Genomic DNA, 22,359 nt, shown 5'->3' on the forward strand with positions numbered 1-22,359 from the left:
GACTACAGTGAGTAGTGTACACCAGACTGGCTCACTTCAACATAGACTACAGTGAGTAGTGTACACTAGACTGACTCACTTCAACAGACTACAGTGAGTAGTGTACACTAGACTGACTCACTTCAACATAGACTACAGTGAGTAGTGTACACTAGACTGACTCACTTCAACATAGACTACAGTGAGTAAGTAGTGTACACTAGACTGGCTCACTTCAACATATACTACAGTGATTAGTGTACACTAGACTGGCTCACTTCAACATAGACTACAGTGAGTAGTGTACACTAGACTGACTCACTTCAACAGTAGACTACAGTGAGTAGTGTACACTAGACTGGCTCACTTCAACAGTAGACTACAGTGAGTAGTGTACACTAGACTGGCTCACTTCAACATAGACTACAGTGAGTAGTGTACACTAGACTGGCTCACTTCAACATAGACTACAGTGAGTAGTGTACACTAGACTGGCTCACTTCAACATAGACTACAGTGAGTAGTGTACACTAGACTGGCTCACTTCAACAGTAGACTACAGTGAGTAGTGTACACTAGACTGGCTCCCTTCAACAGACTACAGTGAGTAGTCTACACTAGACTGGCTCACTTCAACGTAGACTACAGTGATTAGTGTACACTAGACTGGCTCCCTTCAATATAGACTACAGTGAGTAGTGTACACTAGACTGGCTCACTTCAACATAGACTACAGTGAGTAGTGCACACTAGACTGGCTCACTTCAACATAGACTACAGTGAGTAGTGTACACCAGACTGGCTCACTTCAACATAGACTACAGTGAGTAGTGTACACTAGACTGGCTCACTTCAACACAGACTACAGTGAGTAGTGTACACTAGACTGGCTCACTTCAACATAGACTACAGTGAGTAGTAGACACTAGACTGGCTCACTTCAACATAGACTACAGTGAGTAGTGTACACTAGACTGGCTCACTTCAACATAGACTACAGTGAGTAGTGTACACTAGACTGGCTCACTTCAACGTAGACTACAGTGAGTAGTGTACACTAGACTGGCTGACTTCAACATTAGACTACAGTGAGTACTGTACACTAGACTGGCTCACTTCAACATAGACTACAGTGAGTAGTGTACACCAGACTGGCTCACTTCAACATAGACTACAGTGAGTAGTGTACACTAGACTGACTCACTTCAACAGACTACAGTGAGTAGTGTACACTAGACTGACTCACTTCAACATAGACTACAGTGAGTAGTGTACACTAGACTGACTCACTTCAACATAGACTACAGTGAGTAAGTAGTGTACACTAGACTGGCTCACTTCAACATATACTACAGTGATTAGTGTACACTAGACTGGCTCACTTCAACATAGACTACAGTGAGTAGTGTACACTAGACTGACTCACTTCAACAGTAGACTACAGTGAGTAGTGTACACTAGACTGGCTCACTTCAACAGTAGACTACAGTGAGTAGTGTACACTAGACTGGCTCACTTCAACATAGACTACAGTGAGTAGTGTACACTAGACTGGCTCACTTCAACATAGACTACAGTGAGTAGTGTACACTAGACTGGCTCACTTCAACATAGACTACAGTGAGTAGTGTACACTAGACTGGCTCACTTCAACAGTAGACTACAGTGAGTAGTGTACACTAGACTGGCTCCCTTCAACAGACTACAGTGAGTAGTCTACACTAGACTGGCTCACTTCAACGTAGACTACAGTGATTAGTGTACACTAGACTGGCTCCCTTCAATATAGACTACAGTGAGTAGTGTACACTAGACTGGCTCACTTCAACATAGACTACAGTGAGTAGTGCACACTAGACTGGCTCACTTCAACATAGACTACAGTGAGTAGTGTACACCAGACTGGCTCACTTCAACATAGACTACAGTGAGTAGTGTACACTAGACTGGCTCACTTCAACACAGACTACAGTGAGTAGTGTACACTAGACTGGCTCACTTCAACATAGACTACAGTGAGTAGTAGACACTAGACTGGCTCACTTCAACATAGACTACAGTGAGTAGTGTACACTAGACTGGCTCTCTTCAACAGACTACAGTGAGTAGTGTACACTAGACTGGCTCACTTCAACATAGACTACAGTGAGTAGTGTACACTAGACTGGCTCCCTTCAACATAGACTACAGTGAGTAGTGTACACTAGACTGGCTAACTTCAACATAGACTACAGAGAGTAGTGTACACTAGACTGGCTCACTTCAACATAGACTACAGTGAGTAGTGTACACTAGACTGGCTCTCTTCAACAGACTACAGTGAGTAGTGTACACTAGACTGGCTCCCTTCAACATAGACTACAGTGAGTAGTGTACACTAGACTGGCTCACTTCAACATAGACTACAGTGAGTAGTGTACACTAGACTGGCTCACTTCAACATAGACTACAGTGAGTAGTGTACACTAGACTGGCTCACTTCAACATAGACTACAGTGAGTAGTGTACACTAGACTGGCTCACTTCAACATTAGACTACAGTGAGTAGTGTACACTAGACTGGCTCCCTTCAACATAGACTACAGTGAGTAGTGTACACTAGACTGGCTCACTTCAACATAGACTACAGTGAGTAGTGTACACTAGACTGGCTCACTTCAACATAGACTACAGTGAGTAGTGTACACTAGACTGGCTCACTTCAACATAGACTACAGTGAGTAGTGTACACTAGACTGGCTCACTTCAACATAGACTACAGTGAGTAGTGTACACTAGACTGGCTCACTTCAACGTAGACTACAGTGAGTAGTGTACACTAGACTGGCTCTCTTCAACAGACTACAGTGAGTAGTGTACACTAGACTGGCTCACTTCAACATAGACTACAGTGAGTAGTGTACACTAGACTGGCTCCCTTCAACATAGACTACAGTGAGTAGTGTACACTAGACTGGCTCACTTCAACATAGACTACAGTGAGTAGTGTACACTAGACTGGCTCTCTTCAACAGACTACAGTGAGTAGTGTACACTAGACTGGCTCACTTCAACATAGACTACAGTGAGTAGTGTACACTAGACTGGCTCACTTCAACATAGACTACAGTGAGTAGTGTACACTAGACTGACTCACTTCAACATAGACTACAGTGAGTAGTGTACACTAGACTGGCTCACTTCAACAGACTACAGTGAGTAGTGTACACTAGACTGGCTCACTTCAACATAGACTACAGTGAGTAGTGTACACTAGACTGGCTCTCTTCAACAGACTACAGTGAGTAGTGTACACTAGACTGGCTCCCTTCAACATAGACTACAGTGAGTAGTGTACACTAGACTGGCTCACTTCAACATAGACTACAGTGAGTAGTGTACACTAGACTGGCTCACTTCAACATAGACTACAGTGAGTAGTGTACACTAGACTGGCTCACTTCAACATAGACTACAGTGAGTAGTGTACACTAGACTGGCTCACTTCAACATTAGACTACAGTGAGTAGTGTACACTAGACTGGCTCCCTTCAACATAGACTACAGTGAGTAGTGTACACTAGACTGGCTCACTTCAACATAGACTACAGTGAGTAGTGTACACTAGACTGGCTCACTTCAACATAGACTACAGTGAGTAGTGTACACTAGACTGGCTCACTTCAACATAGACTACAGTGAGTAGTGTACACTAGACTGGCTCACTTCAACATAGACTACAGTGTGTAATAATGTTTGGTACTCAGTGTATATGAGATCTTATACCAATGTAAGCAAGGTTTAAAGGATTATGTTTTAATCAATATTATATCTGTTTGGGCTGCTTATCGTCTTATTTCTAATTACATTCAGGTCCCCTGACCATCAGTCCCCTGACCGCCAGTCCCCTGACCGTCAGCCCCCTGACCGTCAGCCCCCTGACCGTCAGCCCCCTGACCGTCAGACCCCTGACCGTCAGCCCCCTGACCGTCAGCCCCCTGACCGTCAGCCACCTGACCGCCAGGCCCCTGACCGCCAGGCCCCTGACCGTCAGCCCCCTGACCGCCAGCCCCCTGACCGTCAGCCCCCTGACCGCCAGCCCCCTGACCGTCAGCCCCCTGACCGTCAGCCCCCTGACCGCCAGGCCCCTGACCGCCAGGCCCCTGACCGCCAGGCCCCTGACCGTCAGCCCCCTGACCGTCAGCCCCCTGACCGCCAGACCCCTGACCGTCAGCCCCCTGACCGTCAGCCCCCTGACCGTCAGCCCCCTGACCGCCAGCCCCCTGACCGCCAGCCCCCTGACCGCCAGGCCCCTGACCGCCAGACCCCTGACCATCGGCTCAAGACAAAATCGTCCCACTGCTGAATCTAGTTGATGATCACTTCCCTACAGTGCTTTACTTTAGACCAGAGTCCTCTGGGTCCATCTAGTGGAGACATCCTGCCACTGCACCCTGTTAGGAGGGAGTCCTCTGGGTCCATCTAGTGGAGACATCCTGCCACTGCACCCTGTTAGGAGGGAGTCCTCTGGGTCCATCTAGTGGAGACATCCTATCACTGCACCCTGTTAGGAGGGAGTCCTCTGGGTCCATCTAGTGGAGACATCCTGCCACTGCACCCTGTTAGGACCTCTCTAACATTAGGACCTGTACATCAGCTGATTGTTCTCTGTGTTTGTTGTGCTCCAGGTGTATAAAGTATGTGGTCGTCCCAGTAGACAGCCTGCCCAGTCAGTCAGTGGCCAGCAGGACGGAGAGTCCATCCCTCTCAAAGCCTTCATCAGAGAAACAGGAAACAGCCTGGCTACCAGGAGGAAGTGAGTACACTGTCTCAGTTCACCACTGCTAACCACTCACTTCATAGTCCTCATTTTCTACTCAGCACTTCTTCAGCACTTCTAGACAGCACTCAAAAGGTTGATCTCTCAGGGTGTATTTAGTTGTTAAGGTTTGCTTAGATGATGATTTTAGTGTTATGAGGCTCTTGAGAGGACTGGGGGTGTGGAAGTATACCAACGTTGGTCCCCCCCGTGTGTCTGTCTCAACAGAGAGTTCCTGAACAGTCTGCGTTTGTACCGTACCTTCTACGGTGGCCTGGCGGACCAGCTGTGTGTCAACCAGCTGGCCTCCGCCGATGGACTGGCCTGCTGGAACGGAGTCGACGTTGTCAAGAGGTACGTGACCCCCCCCCCCCCCCCCCCCACTGCCCCCCCCCTCACACACACACAGACCTATCACCTATGACCCCCCCTCACACACACAGACCTATCACCTATGACCCCCCCTTCCCCCACTGCCCCCCCTCACACACACACAGACCTATCACCTATGACCCCCCCCCCCCACTGCCCCCCCTCACACACACACAGACCTATCACCTATGACCCCCCCTATCACCTATGACCCCCCCTATCACCTATGACCCCCCCCTATCACCTATGACCCCCCCTATCACCTATGACCCCCCCTATCACCTATGACCCCCCCCTATCACCTATGACCCCCCCTATCACCTATGACCCCCCCATCACCTATGACCCCCTCCTATCACTATGACCCCCCCCCCACTTCCCCCCCCTCACACACACACAGACCTATCACCTATGACCCCCCCCCACTGCCCCCCCCTCACACACACACAGACCTATCACCTATGACCCCCCCTATCACCTATGACCCCCCCCTATCACCTATGACCCCCCCATCACTATGACCCCCCCCATCACTATGACCCCCCCATCACTATGACCCCCCCCTATCACCTATGACCCCCCCTATTACCTATGACCCCCCCCCCCCCCTATCACCTATGACCCCCCCTATCCCCTATGACCCCCCCCAGCACCATGGATTCTGAAGTTCAAAAGGAGAAACTACGAGCCCTTCACTGTTCCCATCAAGCATCTCTTTCTGTTTGTCTGTCTCCTCCTCCTCCGTCCCCTGGGGGACCTGTCCTCTCCTCCTCCTCCTCCTCCGTCCCCTGGGGGACCTGTCCTTCTCCTCCTCCTCCTCCGTCCCCTGGGGGACCTGTCCTTCTCCTCCGTCCCCTGGGGGACCTGTCCTCTCCTCCTCCTCCGTCCCCCTAGAGGACCTGTCCTCTCCTCCTCCTCCTCCTCTGTCCCCTGGGGGACCTGTCCTCCTCCTCCTCCTCTGTCCCCTGGGGGACCTGTCCTCTCCTCCTCTTCCTCCGTCCCCTGGGGGACCTGTCCTCTCCTCCTCCTCCGTCCCCTGGGTGACCTGTCCTCTCCTCCTCCTCCTCCTCCGTCCCCCTGGGGGACCTGTCCTCCTCCTCCTCCTCCGTCCCCTGGGGGACCTCTCCTCCTCCTCCGTCCCCTGGGGGACCTGTCCTCCTCCTCCTCCTCCTCCGTCCCCTGGGGGACCTGTCCTCCTCCTCCTCCGTCCCCTGGGGGACCTGTCCTCTCCTCCTCCTCCATCCCCTGGGGGACCTGTCCTCCTCCTCCTCCGTCCCCTGGGGGACCTGTCCTCTCCTCCTCCTCCATCCCCTGGGGGACCTGTCCTCTCCTCCATCCCCCTAGGGGACCTGTCCTCTCCTCCATCCCCCTGGGGGACCTGTCCTCTCCTCCATCCCCCTAGGGGACCTGTCCTCTCCTCCATCCCCCTAGGGGACCTGTCCTCTCCTCCATCCCCCTAGGGGACCTGTCCTCTCCTCCTCAATCAAGCATCTCTTTCTGATTGTCTGTCTCTGACAACACAGTCCCCTCACGGTCATGTGTCTGTGTCAGAGTCTTATCTCTGAGAATAAAGCTAGGGCCCGAGGAGACATGGTCACCCTCGTTTCCACGGTGACGGGCCGTGTAATGTGTGTCCTGTCTTTTATCTTGATGGTGGCCCGCTTTTACTTTTCACTTCCTTCAGTTCCTTGATTCAAATCCCCAGCAGAGTCAACAGTGTTTGATTCAAATCCCCAGCAGAGTCAACAGTGTTTGATTCAAATCCCCAGCAGAGTCAACAGTGTTTGATTCAAATCCCCAGCAGAGTCAACAGTGTTTGATTCAAATCCCCAGCAGAGTCAACAGTGTTTGATTCAAATCCCCGGCAGAGTCAACAGTGTTTGATTCAAATCCCCAGCAGAGTCAACAGTGTTTGATTCAAATCCCCAGCAGAGTCAACAGTGTTTGATTCAAATCCCCAGCAGAGTCAACAGTGTTTGATTCAAATCCCCAGCAGAGTCAACAGTGTTTGATTCAAATCCCCAGCAGAGTCAACAGTGTTTGATTCAAATCCCCAGCAGAGTCAACAGTGTTTGATTCAAATCCCCAGCAGAGTCAACAGTGTTTGATTCAAATCCCCAGCAGAGTCAACAGTGTTTGATTTAAATCCCCGGCAGAGTCAACAGTGTTTGATTCAAATCCCCAGCAGAGTCAACAGTGTTTGATTCAAATCCCCAGCAGAGTCAACAGTGTTTGATTCAAATCCCCAGCAGAGTCAACAGTGTTTGATTCAAATCCCCAGCAGAGTCAACAGTGTTTGATTCAAATCCCCAGCAGAGTCAACAGTGTTTGATTCAAATCCCCAGCAGAGTCAACAGTGTTTGATTCAAATCCCCAGCAGAGTCAACAGTGTTTGATTCAAATCCCCAGCAGAGTCAACAGTGTTTGATTCAAATCCCCAGCAGAGTCAACAGTGTTTGATTCAAATCCCCAGCAGAGTCAACAGTGTTTGATTCAAATCCCCGGCAGAGTCAACAGTGTTTGATTCAAATCCCCGGCAGAGTCAACAGTGTTTGATTCAAATCCCCAGCAGAGTCAACAGTGTTTGATTCAAATCCCCAGCAGAGTCAACAGTGTTTGATTCAAATCCCCGGCAGAGTCAACAGTGTTTGATTCAAATCCCCAGCAGAGTCAACAGTGTTTGATTCAAATCCCCAGCAGAGTCAACAGTGTTTGATTCAAATCCCCAGCAGAGTCAACAGTGTTTGATTCAAATCCCCAGCAGAGTCAACAGTGTTTGATTCAAATCCCCAGCAGAGTCAACAGTGTTTGATTCAAATCCCCAGCAGAGTCAACAGTGTTTGATTCAAATCCCCAGCAGAGTCAACAGTGTTTGATTCAAATCCCCAGCAGAGTCAACAGTGTTTGATTCAAATCCCCAGCAGAGTCAACAGTGTTTGATTCAAATCCCCGGCAGAGTCAACAGTGTTTGATTCAAATCCCCAGCAGAGTCAACAGTGTTTGATTCAAATCCCCAGCAGAGTCAACAGTGTTTGATTCAAATCCCCAGCAGAGTCAACAGTGTTTGATTCAAATCCCCAGCAGAGTCAACAGTGTTTGATTCAAATCCCCAGCAGAGTCAACAGTGTTTGATTCAAATCCCCAGCAGAGTCAACAGTGTTTGATTCAAATCCCCGGCAGAGTCAACAGTGTTTGATTCAAATCCCCGGCAGAGTCAACAGTGTTTGATTCAAATCCCCGGCAGAGTCAACAGTGTTTGATTCAAATCCCCAGCAGAGTCAACAGTGTTTGATTCAAATCCCCGGCAGAGTCAACAGTGTTTGATTCAAATCCCCGGCAGAGTCAACCGTGTTTGATTCAAATCCCCAGCAGAGTCAACAGTGTTTGATTCAAATCCCCGGCAGAGTCAACAGTGTTTGATTCAAATCCCCGGCAGAGTCAACAGTGTTTGATTCAAATCCCCAGCAGAGTCAACAGTGTTTGATTCAAATCCCCAGCAGAGTCAACAGTGTTTGATTCAAATCCCCGGCAGAGTCAACAGTGTTTGATTCAAATCCCCAGCAGAGTCAACAGTGTTTGATTCAAATCCCCGGCAGAGTCAACAGTGTTTGATTCAAATCCCCAGCAGAGTCAACAGTGTTATTTGTGAATGTCACTCTGCAATGTTTAATTCATTACTGTCTCCCCAGGAGTGTGTTTGCACATTTTTCTCTAATACATGATCCTCAGCAATCTGTCTGTCTGGGACTGTAGTAGCAAACAGGCTGTGACTGTGTGTGTGTGTGTGTGTGTGTGTGTGTGAGAAGCTGGGTTGTTATAATTGTATACAACAGCGTCTCTCGTATGTAAAGTAATAGGTGTCTTGACCTTGCTGTTTCAATTGAATAATCACCAATCTGCTGCCAAACTCAATGCATCTAATATCAATCTGTCTGTCTGGGGCTGTAGTAGTAATATCAATATGTCTGTCTGTAGTAATATCAATGTGTGTTCCATCACCAGGCGCGTAACCAGGCGCGTAGCAAGGAGCGTAACCAGGCGCGTAGCCAGGCGCGTAGCCAGGCGCGTAACCAGGGAAGCCTGTTATACTGGCCTTATGTTAGACTACGTCTCCAAGATTAAACCTCAAATAAATCCCCCTCTGTCAACCCAGGAAACTCATTACAAACCACCCTTTTCCCTATATAGTGAACCACTACAGAGGGCTCTGGTCTGGAGTAGTGAACCACTACAGAGGGCTCTGGTCTGGAGTAGTACACTACTACAGAGGGCTCTGGTCTGGAGTAGTGCACTACTACAGAGGGCTCTGGTCTGGAGTAGTACACTACTACAGAGGGCTCTGGTCTGGAGTAGTGCACTACTACAGAGGGCTCTGGTCTGGAGTAGTACACTACTACAGAGGGCTCTGGTCTGGAGTAGTGAACCACTACAGAGGGCTCTGGTCTGGAGTAGTGAACCACTACAGAGGGCTCTGGTCTGGAGTAGTGAACCACTACAGAGGGCTCTGGTCTGGAGTAGTACACTACTACAGAGGGCTCTGGTCTGGAGTAGTGAACCACTACAGAGGGCTCTGGTCTGGAGTAGTGAACCACTACAGAGGGCTCTGGTCTGGAGTAGTGAACCACTACAGAGGGCTCTGGTCTGGAGTATTGAACCACTACAGAGGGCTCTGGTCTGGAGTAGTGAACCACTACAGAGGGCTCTGGTCTGGAGTAGTGAACCACTACAGAGGGCTCTGGTCTGGAGTAGTGCACTACTACAGAGGGCTCTGGTCTGGAGTAGTGAACCACTACAGAGGGCTCTGGTCTGGAGTAGTGAACCACTACAGAGGGCTCTGGTCTGGAGTAGTGCACTACTACAGAGGGCTCTGGTCTGGAGTAGTGAACCACTACAGAGGGCTCTGGTCTGGAGTAGTACACTACTACAGAGGGCTCTGGTCTGGAGTAGTGAACTACTACAGAGGGCTCTGGTCTGGAGTAGTGAACCACTACAGAGGGCTCTGGTCTGGAGTAGTGAACCACTACAGAGGGCTCTGGTCTGGAGTAGTGAACTACTACAGAGGGCTCTGGTCTGGAGTAGTGAACCACTACAGAGGGCTCTGGTCTGGAGTAGTACACTACTACAGAGGGCTCTGGTCTGGAGTAGTGAACCACTACAGAGGGCTCTGGTCTGGAGTAGTGCACTACTACAGAGGGCTCTGGTCTGGAGTAGTGAACCACTACAGAGGGCTCTGGTCTGGAGTAGTGAACCACTACAGAGGGCTCTGGTCTGGAGTAGTGAACCACTACAGAGGGCTCTGGTCTGGAGTAGTGCACTACTACAGAGGGCTCTGGTCTGGAGTAGTGCACTACTACAGAGGGCTCTGGTCTGGAGTAGTGCACTACTACAGAGGGCTCTGGTCTGGAGTAGTACACTACTACAGAGGGCTCTGGTCTGGATTAGTGCACTACTACAGAGGGCTCTGGTCTGGAGTAGTGAACCACTACAGAGGGCTCTGGTCTGGAGTAGTGAACCACTACAGAGGGCTCTGGTCTGGAGTAGTGAACCACTACAGAGGGCTCTGGTCTGGAGTAGTGAACCACTACAGAGGGCTCTGGTCTGGAGTAGTGAACTACTACAGAGGACTCTGGTCTGGAGTAGTGAACCACTACAGAGGGCTCTGGTCTGGAGTAGTGCACTACTACAGAGGGCTCTGGTCTGGAGTAGTGAACCACTACAGAGGGCTCTGGTCTGGAGTAGTGAACCACTACAGAGGGCTCTGGTCTGGAGTAGTGCACTACTACAGAGGGCTCTGGTCTGGAGTAGTGCACTACTACAGAGGGCTCTGGTCTGGAGTAGTGAACCACTACAGAGGTCTCTGGTCTGGAGTAGTACACTACTACAGAGGGCTCTGGTCTGGAGTAGTGCACTACTACAGAGGGCTCTGGTCTGGAGTAGTACACTACTACAGAGGGCTCTGGTCTGGAGTAGTGAACTACTACAGAGGGCTCTGGTCTGGAGTAGTGCACTACTACAGAGGGCTCTGGTCTGGAGTAGTGAACTACTACAGAGGGCTCTGGTCTGGAGTAGTACACTACTACAGAGGGCTCTGGTCTGGAGTAGTGAACTACTACAGAGGGCTCTGGTCTGGAGTAGTGAACCACTACAGAGGGCTCTGGTCTGGAGTAGTGCACTACTACAGAGGGCTCTGGTCTGGAGTAGTGAACCACTACAGAGGGCTCTGGTCTGGAGTAGTGAACTACTACAGAGGGCTCTGGTCTGGAGTAGTGAACTACTACAGAGGGCTCTGGTCTGGAGTAGTGAACTACTACAGAGGGCTCTGGTCTGGAGTAGTGAACCACTACAGAGGGCTCTGGTCTGGAGTAGTGAACCACTACACAGGGCTCTGGTCTGGAGTAGTGAACCACTACAGAGGGCTCTGGTCTGGAGTAGTGAACCACTACAGAGGGCTCTGGTCTGGAGTAGTGAACCACTACAGAGGGCTCTGGTCTGGAGTAGTGAACCACTACAGAGGGCTCTGGAGTAGTGAACCACTACAGAGGGCTCTGGTCTGGAGTAGTGAACCACTACACAGGGCTCTGGTCTGGAGTAGTGAACCACTACAGAGGGCTCTGGTCTGGAGTATTGAACCACTACAGAGGGCTCTGGTCTGGAGTAGTGAACCACTACAGAGGGCTCTGGTCTGGAGTAGTGAACCACTACAGAGGGCTCTGGTCTGGAGTAGTGAACCACTACAGAGGGCTCTGGAGTAGTGAACCACTACACAGGGCTCTGGTCTGGAGTAGTGAACCACTACAGAGGGCTCTGGTCTGGAGTAGTGCACTACTACAGAGGGCTCTGGTCTGGAGTAGTGAACTACTACAGAGGGCTCTGGTCTGGAGTAGTGAACCACTACAGAGGGCTCTGGTCTGGAGTAGTGAACTACTACAGAGGGCTCTGGTCTGGAGTAGTGAACCACTACAGAGGGCTCTGGTCTGGAGTAGTGCACTACTACAGAGGGCTCTGGTCTGGAGTAGTGCACTACTACAGAGGGCTCTGGTCTGGAGTAGTGAACCACTACAGAGGGCTCTGGTCTGGAGTAGTGAACCACTACAGAGGGCTCTGGTCTGGAGTAGTGAACCACTACAGAGGGCTCTGGTCTGGAGTAGTGCACTACTACAGAGGGCTCTGGTCTGGAGTAGTGAACCACTACAGAGGGCTCTGGTCTGGAGTAGTGCACTACTACAGAGGGCTCTGGTCTGGAGTAGTGCACTACTACAGAGGGCTCTGGTCTGGAGTAGTGAACCACTACAGAGGGCTCTGGTCTGGAGTAGTGAACCACTACAGAGGGCTCTGGTCTGGAGTAGTGCACTACTACAGAGGGCTCTGGTCTGGAGTAGTGCACTACTACAGAGGGCTCTGGTCTGGAGTAGTGAACTACTACAGAGGGCTCTGGTCTGGAGTAGTGAACTACTACAGAGGGCTCTGGTCTGGAGTAGTGAACCACTACAGAGGGCTCTGGAGTAGTGAACCACTACACAGGGCTCTGGTCTGGAGTAGTGAACTACTACAGAGGGCTCTGGTCTGGAGTAGTGAACCACTACACAGGGCTCTGGTCTGGAGTAGTGAACCACTACAGAGGGCTCTGGTCTGGAGTAGTGCACTACTACAGAGGGCTCTGGTCTGGAGTAGTGAACTACTACAGAGGGCTCTGGTCTGGAGTAGTGAACCACTACAGAGGGCTCTGGTCTGGAGTAGTGAACCACTACAGAGGGCTCTGGTCTGTAGCAGTGCACTTCATAGGGAATAGGGCTCTGGTCTGTAGTAGTGCACTTCATAGGGGATAGGGCTCTGGTCTGTAGTAGTGCACTTCATAGGGAATAGGGCTCTGGTCTGTAGTAGTGCACTTCATAGGGAATAGGGCTCTGGTCTGTAGTAGTGCACTTCATAGGGAATAGGGCTCTGGTCTGTAGTAGTGCACTTCATAGGGAATAGGGCTCTGATCGGTAGTAGTGCACTTCATAGGGGATAGGGCTCTGGTCGGTAGTAGTGCACTTCATAGGGAATAGGGCTCTGGTCGGTAGTAGTGCACTTCATAGGGAATAGGGCTCTTGTCTGTAGTAGTGCACTTCATAGGGAATAGGGCTCTGGTCTGTAGTAGTGCACTATATAGGGAATAGGGCTCTGGTCTATAGTAGTGCACTTCATAGGGAATTGCCATTAGACTGGTAGAGTCTGGACTAACCCAGCCATTAGACTGGTAGTGTCTGGGCTAACCCAGCCATTAGACTGGTAGTGTCTGGACTAACCCAGACATTAGACTGGTAGTGTCTGGACTAACCCAGCCATTAGACTGGTAGTGTCTGGACTAACCCAGCCATTAGACTGGTAGTGTCTGGACTAACCCAGCCATTAGACTGGTAGAGTCTGGACTAACCCAGCCATTAGACTGGTAGTGTCTGGACTAACCCAGCCATTAGACTGGTAGTGTCTGGACTAACCCAGCCATTAGACTGGTTGTGTCTGGACTAACCCAGCCATGAGACTGGTAGTGTCTGGACTAACCCTAACCCAGCCATGAGACTGGTAGTGTCTGGACTAACCCAGCCATTAGACTGGTTGTGTCTGGACTAACCCAGCCATGAGACTGGTAGTGTCTGGACTAACCCTAACCCAGCCATTAGACTGGTAGTGTCTGGACTAACCCAGCCATTAGACTGGTAGTGTCTGGACTAACCCAGCCATTAGACTGGTAGTGTCTGGACTAACCCAGACATTAGACTGGTAGTGTTTGGACTAACCCAGCCATTAAACTGGTAGTGTCTGGACTAACCCAGCCATTAGACTGGTAGTGTCTGGACTAAACCCAGCCATTAGACTGGTAGTGTCTGGACTAACCCTAACCCAGCCATTAGACTGGTAGTGTCTGGACTAACCCTAACCCAGCCATTAGACTGGTAGTGTCTGGACTAACCCAGCCATTAGACTGGTAGTGTCTGGACTAACCCAGCCATTAGACTGGTAGTGTCTGGACTAACCCAGCCATTAGACTGGTAGTGTCTGGACTAACCCAGCCATTAAACTGGTAGTGTCTGGACTAACCCAGCCATTAGACTGGTAGTGTCTGGACTAACCCAGCCATTAGACTGGTAGTGTCTGGACTAACCCTAACCCAGCCATTAGACTGGTAGTGTCTGGACTAACCCAGCCATTAGACTGGTAGTGTCTGGACTAACCCAGCCATTAGACTGGTAGTGTCTGGACTAACCCAGACAATAGACTGGTAGTGTCTGGACTAACCCAGCCAATAGACTGGTAGTGTCTGGACTAACCCAGCCATTAGACTGGTTGTGTCTGGACTAACCCTAACCCAGCCATTAGACTGGTAGTGTCTGGACTAACCCAGCCATTAGACTGGTAGTGTCTGGACTAACCCAGCCATTAGACTGGTAGTGTCTGGACTAACCCTAACCCAGCCATTAGACTTGTAGTGTTTGGACTAACCCTAACCCAGCCATTAGACTGGTAGTGTCTGGACTAACCCAGTCATTAGACTGGTAGTGTCTGGACTAACCCAGACATTAGACTGGTAGTGTCTGGACTAACCCAGACATTAGACTGGTAGTGTCTGGACTAACCCAGCCATTAGACTGGTAGTGTCTGGACTAACCCAGACATTAGACTGGTAGTGTCTGGACAAACCCAGACATTAGACTGGTAGTGTCTGGACAAACCCAGACATTAGACTGGTAGTGTCTGGACTAACCCAGACATTAGACTGGTAGTGTCTGGACTAACCCAGACATTAGACTGGTAGTGTCTGGACTAACCCTAACCCAGCCATTAGACTGGTAGTGTCTGGACTAACCCAGCCATTAGTCTGGTAGTGTCCGGACTAACCCAGCCATTAGACTGGTAGTGTCTGGACTAACCCAGCCATTAGACTGGTAGTGTCTGGACTAACCCTAACCCAGCCATTAGACTGGTAGTGTCCGGACTAACCCAGCCATTAGACTGGTAGTGTCTGGACTAACACAGCCATTAGACTGGTAGTGTCTGGACTAACCCAGCCATTAGACTGGTAGTGTCTGGACTAACCCAGCCATTAGACTGGTAGTGTCTGGACTAACCCAGTCATTAGACTGGTAGTGTCTGGACTAACCCTAACCCAGCCATTAGACTGGTAGTGTCTGGACTAACACAGCCATTAGACTGGTAGTGTCTGGACTAACCCAGCCATTAGACTGGTAGTGTCTGGACTAACCCAGCCATTAGACTGGTAGTGTCTGGACTAACCCAGCCATTAGACTGGTAGTGTCTGGACAAACCCAGACATTAGACTGGTAGTGTCTGGACTAACCCAGACATTAGACTGGTAGTGTCTGGACTAACCCAGCCATTAGACTGGTAGTGTCTGGACTAACCCAGCCATTAGACTGGTAGTGTCTGGACTAACCCAGCCATTAGACTGGTAGTGTCTGGACAAACCCAGACATTAGACTGGTAGTGTCTGGACTAACCCAGACATTAGACTGGTAGTGTCTGGACTAACCCAGACATTAGACTGGTAGTGTCTGGACTAACCCAGACATTAGACTGGTAGTGTCTGGACTAACCCAGCCATTAGACTGGTTTTGTCTGGACTAACCCTAACCCAGCCATTAGACTGGTAGTGTCTGGACTAACCCTAACCCAGCCATTAGACTGGTAGTGTCTGGACTAACCCAGCCATTAGACTGGTAGTGTCTGGACTAACCCAGCCATTAGACTGGTAGTGTCTGGACTAACCCAGACATTAGACTGGTAGTGTCTGGACTAACCCTAACCCAGCCATTAGACTGGTAGTGTCTGGACTAACCCAGCCATTAGTCTGGTAGTGTCCGGACTAACCCAGCCATTAGACTGGTAGTGTCTGGACTAACCCTAACCCAGCCATTGGACTGGTAGTGTCTGGACTAACCCAGCCATTAGACTGGTAGTGTCTGGACTAACCCAGCCATTAGACTGGTAGTGTCTGGACTAACCCAGCCATTAAACTGGTAGTGTCTGGACTAACCCAGCCATTAGACTGGTAGTGTCTGGACTAACCCAGCCATTAGACTGGTAGTGTCTGGACTAACCCAGCCATTAGACTGGTAGTGTCTGGACTAACCCAGCCATTAGACTGGTAGTGTCTGGACTAACCCAACCATTAGACTGGTAGTGTCCGGACTAACCCAGCCATTAGACTGGTAGTGTCTGGACTAACCCAGCCATTAGACTGGTAGTGTCTGGACTAACCCTAACCCAGCCATTGGACTGGTAGTGTCTGGACTAACCCAGCCATTAGACTGGTAGTGTCTGGACTAACCCTAACCCAGCCATTAGACTGGTAGTGTCCGGACTAACCCAGCCATTAGACTGGTAGTGTCTGGACTAACCCAGCCATTAGACTGGTAGTGTCTGGACTAACCCTAACCCAGCCATTGGACTGGTAGTGTCTGGACTAACCCAGCCATTAGACTGGTAGTGTCTGGACTAACCCAGCCATTAGACTGGTAGTGTCTGGACTAACCCTGACCAGGAATCAGGATGGTTTGTACCATGCTGTAATATCTGTTATTGTCCTCTAGAGGGCGCTTCAGCCATATCAAAATCAAATCATATTTTATTGGCCACATGCTGATGTTATTCTATTGGTCACATGCTGATGTTATTCTATTGGTCACATGCTGATGTTATTCTATTGGCCACATGCTGATGTTATTCTATTGGTCACATGCTGATGTTATTCTATTGGTCACATGCTGATGTTATTGTTATTCTATTGGTCACATGCTGATGTTATTGTTATTCTATTGGCCACATGCTGATGTTATTCTATTGGTCACATGCTGATGTTATTCTATTGGTCACATGCTGATGTTATTGTTATTCTATTGGTCACATGCTGATGTTATTCTATTGGCCACATGCTGATGTTATTCTATTGGTCACATGCTGATGTTATTGTTATTCTATTGGCCACATGCTGATGTTATTCTATTGGTCACATGCTGATGTTATTCTATTGGCCACATGCTGATGTTATTCTATTGGCCACATGCTGATGTTATTCTATTGGTCACATGCTGATGTTATTATATTGGCCACATGCTGATGTTATTCTATTGGTCACATGCTGATGTTATTCTATTGGCCACATGCTGATGTTATTCTATTGGTCACATGCTGATGTTATTCTATTGGTCACATGCTGATGTTATTGTTATTCTATTGGTCACATGCTGATGTTATTGTTATTCTATTGGTCACATGCTGATGTTATTGTTATTCTATTGGTCACATGCTGATGTTATTGTTATTCTATTGGTCACATGCTGATGTTATTGTTATTCTATTGGCCACATGCTGATGTTATTATATTGGCCACATGCTGATGTTATACTATTGGTCACATGCTGATGTTATTGTTATTCTATTGGTCACATGCTGATGTTATTGTTATTCTATTGGCCACATGCTGATGTTATTCTATTGGCCACATGCTGATGTTATTCTATTGGTCACATGCTGATGTTATTCTATTGGTCACATGCTGATGTTATTATATTGGCCACATGCTGATGTTATTCTATTGGTCACATGCTGATGTTATTCTATTGGCCACATGCTGATGTTATTCTATTGGCCACATGCTGATGTTATTCTATTGGCCACATGCTGATGTTATTCTATTGGTCACATGCTGATGTTATTCTATTGGTCACATGCTGATGTTATTCTATTGGTCACATGCTGATGTTATTGTTATTCTATTGGTCACATGCTGATGTTATTCTATTGGCCACATGCTGATGTTATTATATTGGCCACATGCTGATGTTATTCTATTGGTCACATGCTGATGTTATTCTATTGGTCACATGCTGATGTTATTCTATTGGTCACATGCTGATGTTATTGTTATTCTATTGGTCACATGCTGATGTTATTGTTATTCTATTGGTCACATGCTGATGTTATTCTATTGGCCACATGCTGATGTTATTCTATTGGCCACATGCTGATGTTATTCTATTGGTCACATGCTGATGTTATTCTATTGGTCACATGCTGATGTTATTCTATTGGTCACATGCTGATGTTATTCTATTGGTCACATGCTGATGTTATTCTATTGGCCACATGCTGATGTTATTCTATTGGTCACATGCTGATGTTATTCTATTGGTCACATGCTGATGTTATTGTTATTCTATTGGTCACATGCTGATGTTATTGTTATTCTATTGGTCACATGCTGATGTTATTCTATTGGCCACATGCTGATGTTATTCTATTGGTCACATGCTGATGTTATTCTATTGGTCACATGCTGATGTTATTATATTGGCCACATGCTGATGTTATTCTATTGGTCACATGCTGATGTTATTCTATTGGCCACATGCTGATGTTATTCTATTGGCCACATGCTGATGTTATTCTATTGGCCACATGCTGATGTTATTCTATTGGTCACATGCTGATGTTATTCTATTGGTCACATGCTGATGTTATTGTTATTCTATTGGCCACATGCTGATGTTATTCTATTGGCCACATGCTGATGTTATTCTATTGGCCACATGCTGATGTTATTCTATTGGTCACATGCTGATGTTATTCTATTGGCCACATGCTGATGTTATTCTATTGGTCACATGCTGATGTTATTCTATTGGCCACATGCTGATGTTATTCTATTGGCCACATGCTGATGTTATTCTATTGGCCACATGCTGATGTTATTGTTATTCTATTGGTCACATGCTGATGTTATTCTATTGGCCACATGCTGATGTTATTCTATTGGCCACATGCTGATGTTATTCTATTGGTCACATGCTGATGTTATTGTTATTCTATTGGTCACATGCTGATGTTATTGTTATTCTATTGGTCACATGCTGATGTTATTCTATTGGCCACATGCTGATGTTATTCTATTGGCCACATGCTGATGTTATTCTATTGGTCACATGCTGATGTTATTCTATTGGTCACATGCTGATGTTATTCTATTGGTCACATGCTGATGTTATTCTATTGGTCACATGCTGATGTTATTCTATTGGCCACATGCTGATGTTATTCTATTGGTCACATGCTGATGTTATTCTATTGGTCACATGCTGATGTTATTCTATTGGTCACATGCTGATGTTATTCTATTGGTCACATGCTGATGTTATTCTATTGGTCACATGCTGATGTTATTGTTATTCTATTGGTCACATGCTGATGTTATTGTTATTCTATTGGTCACATGCTGATGTTATTGTTATTCTATTGGTCACATGCTGATGTTATTGTTATTCTATTGGTCACATGCTGATGTTATTGTTATTCTATTGGTCACATGCTGATGTTATTGTTATTCTATTGGCCACATGCTGATGTTATTCTATTGGCCACATGCTGATGTTATTCTATTGGCCACATGCTGATGTTATTCTATTGGCCACATGCTGATGTTATTCTATTGGTCACATGCTGATGTTATTGTTATTCTATTGGTCACATGCTGATGTTATTATATTGGCCACATGCTGATGTTATTCTATTGGTCACATGCTGATGTTATTGTTATTCTATTGGCCACATGCTGATGTTATTATATTGGTCACATGCTGATGTTATTCTATTGGTCACATGCTGATGTTATTGTTATTCTATTGGCCACATGCTGATGTTATTCTATTGGCCACATGCTGATGTTATTCTATTGGTCACATGCTGATGTTATTGTTATTCTATTGGTCACATGCTGATGTTATTCTATTGGTCACATGCTGATGTTATTCTATTGGTCACATGCTGATGTTATTCTATTGGTCACATGCTGATGTTATTGTTATTCTATTGGCCACATGCTGATGTTATTCTATTGGCCACATGCTGATGTTATTCTATTGGTCACATGCTGATGTTATTCTATTGGCCACATGCTGATGTTATTCTATTGGCCACATGCTGATGTTATTCTATTGGTCACATGCTGATGTTATTGTTATTCTATTGGTCACATGCTGATGTTATTCTATTGGTCACATGCTGATGTTATTATATTGGCCACATGCTGATGTTATTCTATTGGTCACATGCTGATGTTATTGTTATTCTATTGGTCACATGCTGATGTTATTGTTATTCTATTGGCCACATGCTGATGTTATTATATTGGCCACATGCTGATGTTATTCTATTGGCCACATGCTGATGTTATTCTATTGGCCACATGCTGATGTTATTCTATTGGTCACATGCTGATGTTATTGTTATTCTATTGGTCACATGCTGATGTTATTCTATTGGTCACATGCTGATGTTATTATATTGGCCACATGCTGATGTTATTATATTGGTCACATGCTGATGTTATTGTTATTCTATTGGTCACATGCTGATGTTATTGTTATTCTATTGGCCACATGCTGATGTTATTCTATTGGTCACATGCTGATGTTATTGTTATTCTATTGGCCACATGCTGATGTTATTCTATTGGCCACATGCTGATGTTATTCTATTGGTCACATGCTGATGTTATTGTTATTCTATTGGTCACATGCTGATGTTATTATATTGGCCACATGCTGATGTTATTCTATTGGTCACATGCTGATGTTATTCTATTGGCCACATGCTGATGTTATTCTATTGGTCACATGCTGATGTTATTCTATTGGTCACATGCTGATGTTATTGTTATTCTATTGGTCACATGCTGATGTTATTCTATTGGTCACATGCTGATGTTATTCTATTGGTCACATGCTGATGTTATTCTATTGGTCACATGCTGATGTTATTCTATTGGTCACATGCTGATGTTATTGTTATTCTATTGGCCACATGCTGATGTTATTCTATTGGCCACATGCTGATGTTATTCTATTGGTCACATGCTGATGTTATTGTTATTCTATTGGCCACATGCTGATGTTATTCTATTGGCCACATGCAGATGTTGTGACCTCATATCTATCAGAAGGGAGGGGAGGAGGGAGGGTCCCGTCTGCCTGACCTCATATCTATCAGAAGGGAGGGGAGGAGGGAGGGTCCCGTCTACCTGACCTCATATCTATCAGAAGGGAGGGGAGGAGGGAGGGTCCCGTCTGCCTGACCTCATATCTATCAGAAGGGAGGGGAGGAGGGGAGGAGGGAGGGTCCCGTCTACCTGACCTCATATCTATCAGAAGGGATGGTGTGTTGTTGTCCCCAGTGTTGTGCTCGGTGTTGTGCTCGGTGTTGTGCCCGGTGTTGTGCTCGGTGTTGTGCTCGGTGTTGTGCCCGGTGTTGTGCTCGGTGTTGTACCCAGTGTTGTGCCCGGTGTTGTGCCCGGTGTTGTGCTCGGTGTTGTGCCCGGTGTTGTGCCCGGTGTTGTACCCAGTGTTGTGCTCGGTGTTGTACCCGGTGTTGTACCCAGTGTTGTGCCCGGTGTTGTGCCCGGTGTTGTGCTCGGTGTTGTGCCCGGTGTTGTGCCCGGTGTTGTGCCCGGTGTTGTGCCCGGTGTTGTGCCCGGTGTTGTGCCCGGTGTTGTGCTCGGTGTTGTACCCGGTGTTGTAGCCAGTGTTGTAGCCAGTGTTGTAGCCAGTGTTGTGCCCGGTGTTGTGCCCGGTGTTGTGCCCAGTGTTGTTCCCAGTGTTGTTCCCAGTGCCCAGTGTTGTACCCAGTGCCCAGTGTTGTACCCAGTGCCCAGTGTTGTTCCCAGTGCCCAGTGTTGTTCCCAGTGCCCAGTGTTGTTCCCAGTGCCCAGTGTTGTGCCCAGTGTTGTGCCCAGTGTTGTTCCCAGTGCCCAGTGTTGTTCCCAGTGCCCAGTGTTGTTCCCAGGGCCCAGTGTTGTGCCCAGTGTTGTGCCCAGTGTTGTTCCCAGTGCCCAGTGTTGTTCCCAGTGCCCAGTGTTGTTCCCAGTGCCCAGTGTTGTTCCCAGTGCCCAGTGTTGTGCCCAGTGTTGTTCCCAGTGTTGTGCCCAGTGTTGTTCCCAGTGCCCAGTGTTGTGCCCAGTGCCCAGTGTTGTGCCCAGTGTTGTGCCCAGTGCCCAGTGTTGTTCCCAGTGCCCAGTGTTGTGCCCAGTGTTGTGCCCAGTGCCCAGTGTTGTTCCCAGTGCCCAGTGTTGTTCCCAGTGCCCAGTGTTGTGCCCAGTGTTGTGCCCAGTGTTGTACCAGGTGTTGTGCCCAGTGCCCGGTGATGTGCCCAGTGTTGTG

At 48.0% G+C, this 22,359-nt stretch overlaps 1 protein-coding gene across 1 annotated transcript in view; it reads left to right on the forward strand.

The window, feature by feature from the left end:
* Positions 1-22,359, forward strand: part of LOC149975351 (glypican-5-like) — a 269,642-nt gene that overhangs the window by 26,843 nt on the left and 220,440 nt on the right. The window contains exons 4-5 of the mRNA XM_090206941.1: positions 4,647-4,774; positions 5,006-5,131. Coding sequence (XP_090063067.1) covers positions 4,647-4,774; positions 5,006-5,131 — 254 coding nt within the window. The remainder of the gene's footprint in view (positions 1-4,646; positions 4,775-5,005; positions 5,132-22,359) is intronic.

Source organism: Oncorhynchus mykiss, chromosome 18, assembly GCF_057628025.1.
Source record: "Oncorhynchus mykiss isolate SJ-2025 chromosome 18, ASM5762802v1, whole genome shotgun sequence".
NCBI lineage: Eukaryota > Metazoa > Chordata > Actinopteri > Salmoniformes > Salmonidae > Oncorhynchus > Oncorhynchus mykiss.